The sequence below is a fragment of the Bombus bifarius genome, unplaced genomic scaffold (assembly GCF_011952205.1).
Source record: "Bombus bifarius isolate JDL3187 unplaced genomic scaffold, Bbif_JDL3187 scf7180000008047, whole genome shotgun sequence".
Classification (NCBI taxonomy): domain Eukaryota; kingdom Metazoa; phylum Arthropoda; class Insecta; order Hymenoptera; family Apidae; genus Bombus; species Bombus bifarius.
In genome coordinates, this window is record NW_022884413.1 from 522,069 (window position 1) to 536,924 (window position 14,856).

Sequence of the window (14,856 nt, forward strand, 5' to 3'; positions counted from 1 at the left end):
TTAAACGAAGGGAATTTTTATTCTACATGGAGAACGAATTTCGGACATCGTAGCTGTTGTAAGATGAATTGTAAAGGTTCCGGTGTACGAGTTAATATTTTTAATTAAGAAATTTTGCTTACGGATAACCATTACAAATGATTAAAATTGTTTTCATTGCCAGTAGTTGTTATCGAGGGAAATTTAATTTTGGTTATCAGTAACCGGTTATAAATAGCCAGGAATTTTGTTTGGTTACCAGTAACCATTATCGATGACCCGAATTTTATTTTGGTTACCGATAATCATTATCGACGGCTAAAGTTTTTCCTGTAGTTTCTTGCGAAGCACAAAAACATTAACTGTGAAATTTACATGTACTTATATATACTTTAATAACTTGCTTAACAAAATGCATAAGTTTTACAATTAAACCTTCTTATGTTACCAACGAATATCTACTAATTATTGGTAACCTTAGTAAGAGGTAAGCAAGAAGATATTTGGCAATATATAATGATTGGCAATTAAAAATTAACATTTGTGACTTTTTTCCACAGAACAGTGATACGACGGAAGATTAATTGATTTTAAACGAAGGGATTTTTTATTCTACACGGAGAACGAATTTCGGACATGGTAGCTGTTGTAAGATGAATTTTAAAGGATGTCATTTTTTGACAAATTTCTTCCACACTTATCGATAACTGGCCTTCGTCCGAATAAAAATATTAATAAAAAAAGAAGTAGTATTAATCAACAGAGAGGAATTATAAACATTCTGTTTGTTTATTTATCTTTTCTTCGGTATAATTCATATTATTTACCGAACGATAGCGCTTCCAAAAGCTTCCTGCTCTTAGATTGCCAATACGAACATTTTAATCCTCTCTACGTTGTGGGATTATTTCAATATCCCGTTGATTCGAGAAATCTTTTAGAGGATATTGATACGCAAGCAAATTTATTAGATTTTAATAAGAGAAATGATTACATACCGGGTGTCAAGGTGTACGAGAAGCGCGATCGATTTAGTAAAAACCACTGGAACCCGGTCACTCACCGGAGAACGCTGTTTCCTCTCGTCTTCGCGCGAAGATAACAGCAACTTCCGTTTTCTGACAGACGATAACGCCGCGATACCGCTCGATTTCCTTTCTACAACTATAAACACTGTCAAACAGCGACTACCAACGTTTCGACGACTCGCATAACAACGACGCTAATTTCACACGAATGACGCACACGCGACTCTGAATTGCACTTTACACGATACACTTGACGCGATTCCGAGAATAACGTAAAAAGAGAGGAGAACGAGAACGAACTGTCAGCGCCTTTTTATTACCGATCCGACAGAGAACCGATCGATACTACCGAGCGACCACTTTTCTGAAAATCCTTGGCTCCGTTCGATTCCACGTTCCTGTATCGTTTCCATGGAATAGATAATATAATGTTTCTTTTAATTTTTATATCCACGCGATAGTATTATTAATCTGTCAAATGTTTGCAATGGAATTATGAGATTCGAAGAAATTTCACACACTGTTTATAACATTATTCTAAACAGTTAAACAGTCTTCTGTCTTTTATTTTTATTTTGAAACAATGGTATTTTTAGTATTTGGAACGTTTAAAATGGAATTATGAAGATGTCGTTGATTCTTTATGACATCTTTAATATTTCTCATTGAAAATTTCCACCTTTTTTAAATTTAAAAATAGCGTTATTAATCTTCGAAATGTCCTAATTCAAAATAACGAGTTGGAGAGTATTTCGAACGTTGTTTGTGACGTCTATACGTTTTCGCGAACAAAGACGAGTTTGAATAATTAGCGGTGTAAAATTAATTTCCGTAATTCAGCGCTCGGACACACGATTTCGTCACACGTACGATCGTAAGCAACCTTCTTACGATCAGAGCAGGTGAGTGAACTGAACTTTAACACGAATGTGCAGCCACGAGTACACGAGACGTGTACTCGTGCCTGGGAATCGATACGAACGTGCCGCCGACCCATCGTTCAATTTCCATAGCAACATCTGAGTCCAAACAAAAATGATTTCGTGCCACTTTTGTCCCACAGACGACACAACCGACCAACGAAAGAATTTTGTAACAGATCTTTCACATTTCTACGTGATACACGATAGATACATTTTGCATAATTATTTTTAGGTGATACGAAAACCTTTGGAAAATTGCAATTTACTGACGAAAATACAAAAAGAAGGAAAAAAACACCAGTATTGATCTAACGCTACTACGTGATTAGTAGAGCGGGGATATTTATGAAAATTCATAATCTTGCAGGCAATCGTAAAGCAGCGAGACTCGAATAAAAACGTAAAACGTAATTTTACAATTAAAGCACATCTCGCAACAAAATAAGTACGTGTCGGGATATTTTTGAGCACATTACATAAAAATGACGCATCGTACGTATCAATGGTTTTTTAATAGAATACATTTTACAGTTGTAGAAAAGTGTTTCTTTAATTATGCGAAGATTTTGCTAATAATACTATAACGTCGGTAATCGAGGGTTGAGAAACGAAGAATAAAGAGGGAAGACATAATAATTTTCACAAGCAAAGAAAAAAGTTTCTCCCTGTATTATTCGCCTCGTACAACCACCAGAATTATATCTCCTCAACTATGATATCAGACTACTCCAGAAGAAAAAGGAAAAAAAACGGAGGACCAACTAAATTGCGAGCTAGAACGCAATTTCTCCGGGCCCTTTCAGCGAGAATTCGCGATACTCGAGTCGCTCGAGGGTTGACCACCTCCGCAGTTAAAGGCTTCGCCTTTAAGGCTGCGGTCACACGAGCGTTGGTTCTGTCATCCGTGACGAATAACGCATTTTCATAAAATGTATAATTCATTATTTTCACGTACCGATAATTTTCTTCGTTATAATTTCCTTTCCGAAATTAAAGATTGCCTGGGTGATATAAATGAGATAAATAGGTTGATAAAAATACATATCGTATCTGATCCTGAAAGCAAATAAAGATACAGTATGTTAATTACGTAGACATAATTATATCAAGATACAAGAACAGCAGTGTGCCGAATTAAAAAATTTCCGTGTGACCGAGGCCTAAGGCGACGACATAAAGGAGCGCGCTCTCTGCCGCGGAAGAACATTTCTTGCCATCCCCAAACACGGAAAAATATAATCCCACGAAACGATTGTACACACGTACACCATTCTTAAGGCCTCGACTTTTAGCACCGTTATGTCCTTCCAAATAATTTAGCATCGTTTTAACTTGATTGAACGAAGGATTTATCGGCTCCTCGCGCGTTCCTCTTCCACCCTCGGCCGCGGTGCGTTCGACTTTCTTCCACGTCGATGGACCGTAGCGACGCGATAGGCGTTCACTCGCCTGAAAATTCACTCGCCTTTAGTACTCTCTCTCTTTTTTTTTCTTTTTCTTCTTTTTTTCCCTATATCTTTCCTTCACTGTCGCGCTTTTTCTCGCAGAATGACGAACAGACTTACTCGAGTTGCGAGTTTCCGGTGAAATTAATTCCAGTTCGTTGAAATATCGAATGGCGGGATTAAAGGGTAGACGAATTTATTATTCAGAATTTTATGGTGATTTTTACGATGTAATCTCTTGAGCTTTTTCCATTCCGCGTGTATCTTTGGATTTTCGAAGCACGTAACGCGCGAAGCGAGAATCGAATAAAAGAAATATACGATTCGATGAATCGTAGATCGTAACTGTTCTAATATAATTTGTAATTGATCGTTCCATACGATTTGCATTTTTCTTATTTAATTTACGCTATGTAATTTACGGCTGTGTGATTATTATTGAGCATCTCGTAATGTTATAAAACGTTTAAATACCACGATCCAGTGTATCTGCAGTTTACCAGACCAACAACCGAAACACCGATTTTCTCAAGGAACGTTGAACATCCTCGAGCTGGTCGAAGAGGATTCAGCTAATTACAGCAGGAGATTCGCCGCGACGAAGTAAAGCCGAGAGGATCGAAAGTGTATCGATGGTCGGCTGACAGGAAACTTTCTAGACACTGGAACCGGTGTCTGCGAAGATGGCCTTCGATCTGGTACAATTGAAGTGCACCGGGTGTCGAAGAATCATTGTTCTCCGACTCCGTTTCAACTTTTTCGATCCAAACACCGTAATTCCATCTGATTTACTTTCTCGTAATTGATTGTACTCGAAGAAATGAAATTGACCATCTGTAGCACAGTAAATCCTATGTATCTACTGGTAATAAATCGTTTTATTTTATCGCTTTCTAATTTTTCCAATAATCTATCAGTTATTTTGTATTATTTCCGACTGCTTTCGATTTCAATTTTAACTTTTTCACTCGCTGCCAAATTCGATTAACATTATTCGTACGATTCCAAGAAATTTGCATCGTAGCTTCAAACAGCCTTGAAAAATTCCTCCATTAAACGAATAAAACAAGTTAGAAGCTGTAAGTCACCGATATTACAAATTTCCCTTGCATAAAAGTAACAAGTTTGTTAATAAAAATGAACTGGTTTTAAAAACTGACTGTTTTTTTTTTTATAACGACTATTCAATTACCGCGCGAAGAGATTCTCCTTCTATTTCTTATATTTTTATAGCGTTCGTTGCTTATTTTCCTAATGTCCGGCAATAAATCGTTGCAAGACATCATGTACGGCGCTTTTAATGGAAAACTACGGCCTCAAGGACGAAACAGGCTTCCGCCGCAGCTCGAGAATCAACCGGTATGCAAATGAAGCTTAAGGTCCTGTCTGCCGATCTCTGAAACCGTGCAGTGCCAGATCGATCGTGCAGTCGCCGTTAATTGAATTAATCATCGGATTAAGCCTTCCTCTGAGCTTTGGAAATCGTTTTAGCCCCCCTTCGTCGTTCATAGAGCCAACCTCGCCATCAGGAAAATGAAATATAACGTTGAACGTAGAGGAATTTATCGATCGGATTTTTCAGATAAATCAGATTACGTGTCTATGAACCTGTTCTCAGCTCGACAGAATCTTCAGATTCTAACATGCAAGAGAGAGAATCTAATATTCAAAAGAGGTAGAATTTTTTCACAAATAATGTACGGGCAAATAGAGGTAGATTACGGTTTGAGAAAATTCCAATATCCCACTGTAAGTTTTGTTATCGTATTTTAAATACGGCCGTCAAAAAAAGAAAAAAAAAGGAGAAAAATGGCGCATTTCTTTAATGCGTACTGGAAGGCGACTCTCCGTGAAAAATAGTGATTCCGTGACTACCTTTGAATATTCCAGCGAGCATTAACTCGCATGGCTTGTATGTTTCCGTGGGGACAGCAGAACCATCTGTTCTTATCCGTGCGGCAAGTTAAAGCGTTTTTAAGCTGCCCGGGGACGTAACAATCCCCATAAGGGCGAAAGACGCGGGGATGGACTTCGTGCTCAAGCATAATCGTCCAGATAGCTAGACCCATTCAAATTTCACCTAATTGCCTCTACCCTGAAACGCGGTTGTCACGGACATCCTTCCAGGGGCCAAGTCTAATTGCACCTTTCGGATGATCGATCGAAAAAATTCACGTTGTACTTCGATAACCATAAACTGAATTACATTTGTATTAACAAATCGTACACGATTTTCTTTTCTTTTCTTCATCGACAAGTTTGATGGCAGTCGACGTATGGAACATTCGCTTCCTACAAATCATCGTATAAAACTCTGAAATAACGTTGACAAATAGAACGCGGATATTTATACAAATTCATATTTTTACGAAGACGGAAACGAAGTTTGAATAGAAAATTGTTTCATCTACTAAATATTGACAGAAGCCCTACGATTTTGATATTTTATACAATTTTACATGTCGCGCATCTTTGCATCTCCAAATTACCTGTAAGTCCATAAAAGTTCGGAATCTATCGATAAACTTCTTCGCAGCAAATAGAAAAAGAGGGAAAAAAAGAAAAGAGAATAGGAAAAGATCGTCTACCACATCTTCTATTTATCCAAGGTAATCTAAACGATTGCGCTGCTACTAGGAGAATTCGAAACAAAGGAGCCTGTAAATCGACCTGGGGCGAGATTTTTGGCCATCCATCATGTTTCGAGGATCGCGGCGGGGCGACAGTGGCGGAAATGAAAAGGAAACATCGGGAACATTAATTTTACAACGACGAGATATCGCTCTGGTGCATGAGAAAATTTGCATTAAATAGGATTTCGCCGACTTTGCGTTTCTCCTTGTCGACCCCATCGAGGCCACCGCCACCGACGTCGCGATGCTTCACTTTTTGCCCCTTTGCATACCTTTCCAGCCATCCAACCCCCAGCGCGCTTTTCCTCGTCCCGGATATATTTTCCCCGCCGTTTATAAAATTCCGACCACGCAGCGCCGGTTCAATACCGAAAAATGCTCGCCGGAAGCGAACTCGAGCGCGCGAGATAGGGGGCGCTTAGTCCGAAAGAAAAGATGCGTCCCATTAATGGGAAACGCGCGAGAGAATGGTTTGCACGCGGTGAAAATGGCGATGTTAGAGAGTTTTTGCAAGGGAGGGAAGAAGTGGAGGTGACGTGGAATAGAGTAATTTGGCCGGAGAGTAAGTAACAGGGGGGGGGGGTGGAAATAGCGGCTGGAGGATGGGTAGTATTTTAGGGTGATTTGAAGTGAATATGTGCAACGAAATTTTATAGAACAGTTGAAAAAGTGTAACATGTTTGTAAATTACGAAGTAGGTACATTGTGATCGTTGACGTAGAGTCTTTTGGGGTTTGAAATTAGTAAAAGTGTGGAAGTGCACTCTTGTTGAAATGAATTATTTATTTATTTATTTATTTTCATCATGTCAGTTTTATCAGGGAAATACGTGAAGAATTCAAGTGCGAGAATAAAAAAGATAAATAAATAAGGAATACGAAGATGGTAGAACAATGCTATTCCATTGTTTCATTTTTCATCCCCTCTGTTACGGATCCTAAAGGGGATAGCGAACTGAATATACGATAAACAAAAATATAGAGAGATAGAAGAATAAGCATAAATATCGCAACAAGAATAATCTAACAACGTACTGTAACTATCGAAGAAAAGTGTCTACGAAGTGAAGAAAAATTCCATAAAAATGTAGTTTAAATGCAAACGTAAATTCCTGCGCAATTAAAACAGCGCCTAAGGTAATTTACATTTCAGACTCATAAAAATTCAACGGACAATAGAAAAAATAAACATGAATATCCGCGATAAGAATAATCTAATACTTTTTAAAAAGGTATTTAACAAATAAAAAGATTTCTAAAGAGTACATTAATAACGATCACGGAAATCATAATCATCGTTTCTTTATCGACTTCTACTATCGTTGCTCTACGGCAAACGCTAAAAAAATTAAAACAATCCGAAAATAATCCGAATTCCAAGCTCATAAAAATTTCACGGAGAAATCGCGTCAACAGGAAGGGACACGTGGCACACGCTCGGATAATCAAAGGAAAGGCGGCGACGAGGAAGTTCAGGGATGTTTCGCGAAACTTTTCCATCGGCCTAACACATTTGACAAACGATAACGCGCACCCTACGCGTCACGACGCTCCTCATGGTCAAACGTAGACGTCGTGGAAGGCGCCACAGTACGTTTCCAGTTTTCGAGATCGTCGCCTCGTTATTGTCGCGACTACACGATACTCGTGACGCGACCAGATCTAGAGCCAGCCTTGGACATCGCAGGCGCGATAAGAATGGGGGTTGCTGATATCACGAATTATTTGGACAACGATAGCACCGGGAAAGCAACGAGAAATTTCTCCCGAAGATTACGAACACGATGGTAGGGAGAATCTATGCTGAGAGTATTTCCATGGGATTGGAGTTGATAGAGCCACGTTTTTGGGGGGTGATTCGGGTTACATGGTACGATGCTTTCTACGTTGCAATAGTTTGCAGAGATTGGACGAAGCTCGAGATTTGAATATTGATGTCGTATATATATTTAGCATATGTATGCGTGTTTAAACGTGGTTCTTTTAAGCTGGAGTATTTTTGAAACGTCACTTGTTCGAAATTTACATTTCATGGGCTAATATCTGTTGTTAAATTTTGTTAAACTATTCAATCAATTATCGATCATATTGAAGAAGAAACTAGCTGTGAATTATATCAAAACGTTATGCAAGCGTATTTTTAAAAAAATGATATTATGACACGGAATGTTGTATGCGTGCAATTTACATTTAGATCATCATAGAAGAAGAAACCGGTTATTCGTTGAATAAAGTTATCTTCATAATTATTCGCCAATTAATATGTATATTTTTACACCAAAGACTTACGTCCTCGGCATCGATGGCTTATTAAAATTTCTTTGGACAATCGTCTACTTTTGTATACAAGTAATTCAGAGAATAATCGAATATAGCTACTACTAAAATTTATGTCAGGTACTAAAATATACTTGGAAAGGATTTATTCTCACTCACCATCAAGTAACTGGAAGCATTACTGCTGGTGGATTCCCTCTTCCGTGTTGGCGCCAAATCCCTCTGAACCAATGACGTCATCTTCTTGTCATATTAGTCATCAAGATTCAACGCCGCTTAGCCACGAACGCGATGATTAATCGATGCAAACCGTGAAACTTTAATTGCACCTTATTTTCTCCACTGAGCATATAAACATAAACCAATCGGACACAAAATTGTCACGCACCACGAAACTACGTAATCTGTAACAAAAAGGAACACCCACATTCTCATGAATATTCATTACAGCGTAAATTTATTACTATCATAAATCGTAAGAAAAGAACGAATAAGAGAGAGAGATAGAGGGAGGGAGAGAGAGAGAAAGAGAGAATGAAGTCAGCCGGATTATTTTGAAAAAAAATTTCACAATGTATGTCTCAATCACCGTAAAATTTCTCCGGAATTATTTGCATCGCCGTGAGGGTCGAAATTTTCTGGCGTCAAATTTGTCGGTAATTTGCAGCGATATTTCATCGGTTTCAGTCCGGCCCCGAGGATTTAAATCGTAAGTTGCGCTAAAGCGACGGTTTATAGCGTCGTCGTTCAACGCTGGACGACGCTTGTTTCGCGAGCTTTGGATTTACGAGGTCGAATTAAACGTAATCGAATCGTTTGCACGAAAGGGATCGAAAGAAATCGGGAGAAAATGACGAATGTTAAAGAACTTGACACCGATGACCTTTAATAATACAGGATATGTTCACATGAAAATCGGAGAATCGAAGGACTAGAAGGCTAGAGGATTAGAATTAGGAAACTAAACGATTAGGTGCTTGCAGAATTAATTGAAAGACTAGAAGATCAGAGAGTTAGAAAATTGTAGAACTGGAAGGACTTGGATTGAAATGAACAACCAGACGAATGAGATTAGAAAATCGAAGGAGTGGAGAACTGAAGAGGCAAAACATAAAAGAGGACAACATTGACAAGTAAATTTCAGATCGATAACGCGAAATATTTATCGAAAAACGTTTAATTTTTGCAACGAAACACGTTCAATTTCCGTATAACGCTTTCGACTAAAATTCCCGTGAAATTGAATTTTCCACGGTCGCAAGCTCCCCCACACACGGGCCACATTTATTGTAAATTCACGTTTAACGTGGTTTACCTTTATCCATAGCCACTCGATGCTCCTTGACTGAGCTTTTCGGTCTCTAAATTCAATTCACTACACTTCATGGTGGATCGAGTACGAGGGGACAGGCCTAGCTGACAACACCGAGCAAATTCTTCCGTGAAAACCTTGCCAACAATGCGGTAAATTATACTGCATATCCGTTAGATATCGGGGGTTACGCGGTCGAGATGCGATTAAGGGAATTCTAAATTCAGAACAACCACTTTATTCGATTTTCCACCGATAAGAATTTTAACCATCCTGGATATCGCAAATATTTCAATTACGCCAGGTGAAAGATCTCAAGTCGGAAGATTCTTAACATTCAAATTTTAATATCCTTCGTTTTGGAATTTCTCATATATAATTCTGATAAAAAAATAGCAAAACCGTAAAGAGAACGTATCTTTAGAATTATTAATATCTCAACTTTATGGATACTGACATTTATACTTGTTAAACCAAACTATAGGTACAATAACAATAATAATAATAATAATAATAATAATAATAATAATAATAATAATAATAATAGTACTTTGTTATTTAATAATTGGTTGTACAGTATATCTATACGATATTTATCTATATCGAATCTATTTCGGTCACTTCCAGTCTCTCTCTTTCTCTCTTTCTAACTTTAATCTCACTTTTTTTTATCACTTTTTCTTTTCTACTCTAAATTATTTTCAAACCTCCGCTCTAGATTCTACTATCACCGCTCTTATCACTCCTCTATACTTTGTACAATATCTTTTTTCTATTCTATTCCTATCTACCCCTATCAATCTATTTCTTCTGTCTATTTCTTTTTTACCTTTCTCCTTTCTACTCTTCGTTCATCTGATATTTCTTCTCTTCTAGCCAATTCTTCGCTCTTCCTTTTCCATATAATTTCATTTGACCTTGCCAGGCTTACTTTTCCACTTGCGCTTACTACTTCTACCCAATTTGAATCTTTATTTCTCGTTATTCCGCACTTTCTTGTCACACCTTTCCACTTTCATCTCACCACATAATTTACATTCTTCTTTGCATTCTTCCCAATATCTACATTCCCTTAATCATCGAAATCTCGCTCTTGCTTTTAATTCATTTCTATTCCTCTAACTTCTTCTGCTTATTTTGATTTCTTCGTGTCTGTCTCTCTTCCTCCTTGTTTCATATCCTTAGCTCTTCGCTCTTCCCAGATTTCCTCTCCATTTTCTATTCTCTTTACGTGATCATCTCTGTACCTGATCATTCTCTTAGCTCTAAAAATCTCTTTCTACTTTTCTCTTTCTACTTTCATATTACTATCTTTCGTTTCACTAGTATCCTCTTGCATTTCCATCTGGTTGAATCTTTCTCGGTGCTTCCTAACTTCTCTTCGTATTTTGCTGGTCTCGCGCCTGTTTTTATTGCGAATTTTTCTCTCCTCCTTTGATTCCAGCGATACGTGGCTCGCTGAATCTTTTCTATCGTCGGATGCTCGTTTGTAAAAAGAGAAAAACGCTCCTAACTAGATTATCAAACAGCTTTATCCTTAACTTCCAATCTTCCTTAGATCTTCGTTCTCCTATGCTTCACGACTATGCTATTTTCCAAAATATCGTATTTCCTATTCTTGCTAAATCTTTGACATGTTTTTCGTCTGTGTTATTGACCCCTACTTTATACATGTAGAAGACTTGTGTAGGATGTTTGATGTTGCGAGATTTATTAAATGTTATTGCTTGTTGTTGAAATCGTCGAATATATTTAAAATAATAAATTAGTATACAGACTATATTGGCTGAGACGCTCGTACAGTGTACAAGTCGTAAAATAGGATCGCTAATCACTCGTTAATTAGATCGCTGATAATTCGTTGATAACTGACTGTAACTCCGTTAATAACTGATTCGCTCGCGATCGCGTCTGTTTATTTATACTCATCGGGAGAGAGTCGGAAAATTCGAATTCGTCTTTGATCGACGATAACACGTAGCGGCGACATTGTTTTGCCCGGAATTTATTTATCGTTACGTTTCGTGCGTCAAGGCGGTGCCAATGTCCCGAGGCAAAATAACAACACGAATTGAACTGTCTTCTAACTCATGTGCCGCTACATACAGTTTCCCATATTATTCGTATTCGATGTGTATCTGTACCTTCGAATTTCTCATAAACACAGAAAAATCCAAATTATTTCTTGCGCAAGAGAATACAGCTAATAGTTAACCTACAGATCCGAGATTCGAATGCAAATACGAGAAACAGCGATCGAAACGAACCGAATTCATCCGTCAATAACACGCGTTACATTTACCATTAATCTGCCCGATCGATCATGTGTCCCCGGGGATTCGAACGCATCTCCAGAGTGCTGTCCTGTCCGGTAATATCAATCTGCCACATTTTTTTCTTTCCATTCTACTCGTTTTACGCTCTAGGGACTGGAACCCTACGTGTCCGCAACGGACACTAATTTACGAGCAGCGTCACATTGAAAATTCATAATGGCCAAAAGTTGAAATTCCGCGGCTTTAATCAAGCCATCGACATTCATGGGCTCGCCTTGACCCCTTGGGGGCTGCAACGGTTCTGTTACATCGCGCTGTTGGGACATAAACCGACCTTTCAGTCGTAAAACTCGAACGCGATCATCTTTTCGTTACTTTACTCGTACGCGTGATTTTTTCAATTCTTTTGTATCGTTCGATGCTTGACAGATGTTGATCTTTTAGAAGGAAGAGTGAAAGTGAATTTCGTGCGTGAGATAATCGACCGAGGTGAATGGAAAGTGGACGTAAATTACATCTCGTTAACGCGAAACTACCCTAAAATGTTCGATTCTTTACTCGAGGTATCTTGAGATCCCAAACGAAAGAAAATACTCAAATTTGATTAGTTTCTTTCTGTCAAGGTTGTTTCAAATGTTTACTAAACAGCTCGTGAATTGGAATTTAATGCCACCGTATAGGACAATTCATCCGACTCTCTGAATATTCTTTCAATGATATTTCATACTAAATATCGATGTGAAAAATCGACAGACATAGTGCAACGTGCGTTATGCCACAATTTCTCCTTTCGATATATTAAATGCAGACTTCTATTATAGCAGGATCTACTGGTACGCGTGATTTTTTTCAATTCTTTCGTATCGTTCGATACTTGACAGGTGCCAGGTGTAACACGTATCGCGCGTCCTTTGTAAGGGTGTTAAAATCTCGATAAAAAGAGAGGAATATTTCTTTGAAGAGAATCGAGACAAAGCGTTGATTCGTGAGAATATTGAAAAATAGAAAAGAATAGACATTTTGTTGAAAATGACAAGGTTCGAGCTCGCCATCCATGTGCAGATGCGCTAGTTACAGAAAATAGTAACTGGAAGATAGTTCTAGATATAGTCGATAATTTTTTGTTTTTATCCCTAGTCCATTTAAGAAAGTGAAATAAAGGTTTTTCGGCTCAGAACGACGTGATAGATTCATCCAAAGAATAAAATATTGCGATCCTACCTCTAAATACAGAAATAACAACACATTTTGATGCGACAAGTATTTTTGGAATATTTGAATATCTGTATTTTTCGATATTTTTAATACCTTCAGCAACTTCTCTCGATCGCTTCGAAACCTTCGGAATCTGATTAAATTTCAAAAACGAAATTTACTTCCAGCCTCGTGGATTTAATTGACGAAATTGGAATGTTTTAATTACTTCGATAAATGATGTTACGATGCGAAGATCGACGATTCTTTTTGCGGAGGGCAGGCGCGTTCCCATGAAACAGCTGAATGTAATCGTTCATTGGTAGTTGCAGTCATTGCCCTGATTGGTCTCGATTAAAATCGACTTGCGAAATCGTCCGAACGATCCACGCTGATGACATCAGACAGTTATAAGAAAGCCTACGACGAACGCGTTCGATGTAACACCAACGTGCTTTGCGCAAGGAAAGAATGAATAATTCACAGGGACTTACAACTAGAAGAAGAAAACCACGATGGTTAAATTATAATAAATTATTCGTTGATTTAGTGACAATTTTTGGTGATTATTCGATAGACGTTGTATTAAATAAATATTACTTTGTAATTGACATACCGATAAAATGAATTTTATAATTTAAACGATCGAGCGATTAATGTATTTTAATTGTTCAATAACCCGAACTATAATATCTGTATCACGTACTACGTGTCTCCAAAATTATTCTTTTCTATTTTTTCCCTTTTTAACACCGTGTACATAACCGATTTTCACATACCGAAATGAAGTTGTCATACTGTTGCATGGATTACGTAATGCAGCTAAAATTAGAGGTACAACGAAATTCCATTTATTTAAACGAAATTTTACTGTTCAAATATTCGTAAACATATTACCGAACTTATCACGCTTGATTAATAAAACGCGTACTTGCCTCTGTTACGTAACAAAGCGAACCACCCGTTCACGCAATATTAACATATCGTTCATTTGCAAAGTGACAATGACATAACGCAAAATTTCTAGTTTTCGTACTTGGACAGAAAAAGACCGTAGAGTTCCGTGTACTTTTTCCGGTAGAGTCTTCTAAGCGAACTTGAAATATTCACTACGCGAGGGCAGTTTGCTGCATCGTCAAAAAACCATAACAATTTGGAATATTCAAATTGCATAAAATTGCGATTTTTGAGTCATGTGATTGTTGCAGCCAATGACTGATATTTTCTTTAATACTTACATCATCGATGAACGATATTGCTGCAACTCTTTCGATACTCGCTAATCGAAAAGAGAGCAGACGAATCTTTGTGATATGATAAAGTAACTTCTCGAATTCTTCCAAACATTATTCCTCTATCTACTCGATATTTCGCGACTAAGAATCTTGTTAATACCTTTACTTAATCCAAAGTTAAGAACGTAATTGACAGAACAGAGAACGTTTTTAAATACGCGAAGATTCTGATCTTGTTCCAATAGCTTTGTCATCGATCTAGAACACGTACTACTTAATTGAAAATGATCGTTCCTCGATGAAATTGTTTCAAACCTGAATTATTATTATGAAAGAAACGATCAGAGCCAAAGCGTCTAAAAATCAATTCTACACCCTCGTTTATTTCCCCGCTGACTCTCGTTAATATTCACCGTGAAACTCATTTACCAAACACGTCAGAGTTCTGCGGCGTTCGCCACCTTCTCCGAAACCAAAAGAAAAGGAAAACGAAGGAGAATCGTCTGGCTCGGACGGGGTTGGGTCTTTATTTTCGTCTGGTCGGGGGATTTAATA

At 37.8% G+C, this 14,856-nt stretch overlaps 1 protein-coding gene across 4 annotated transcripts in view; it reads right to left on the reverse strand.

The window, feature by feature from the left end:
* Nucleotides 1–14,856, reverse strand: part of LOC117207984 (protein sprint) — a 157,133-nt gene that overhangs the window by 136,092 nt on the left and 6,185 nt on the right. The window contains exons 1-2 of one of the 4 annotated variants that reach the window (XM_033448740.1): nucleotides 10,426–10,601; nucleotides 8,444–8,688 (exon numbers count right to left, since the gene is read on the reverse strand). In XM_033448740.1, coding sequence (XP_033304631.1) covers nucleotides 8,444–8,524 — 81 coding nt within the window. In that variant the 5' untranslated portion in view covers nucleotides 8,525–8,688; nucleotides 10,426–10,601. Of the gene's footprint in view, nucleotides 1–977; nucleotides 996–1,042; nucleotides 1,200–8,443; nucleotides 8,689–10,425; nucleotides 10,602–14,856 lie in introns of those variants that run through there. The other 3 variants (XM_033448741.1, XM_033448751.1, XM_033448750.1) reach the window with 3 other exon arrangements.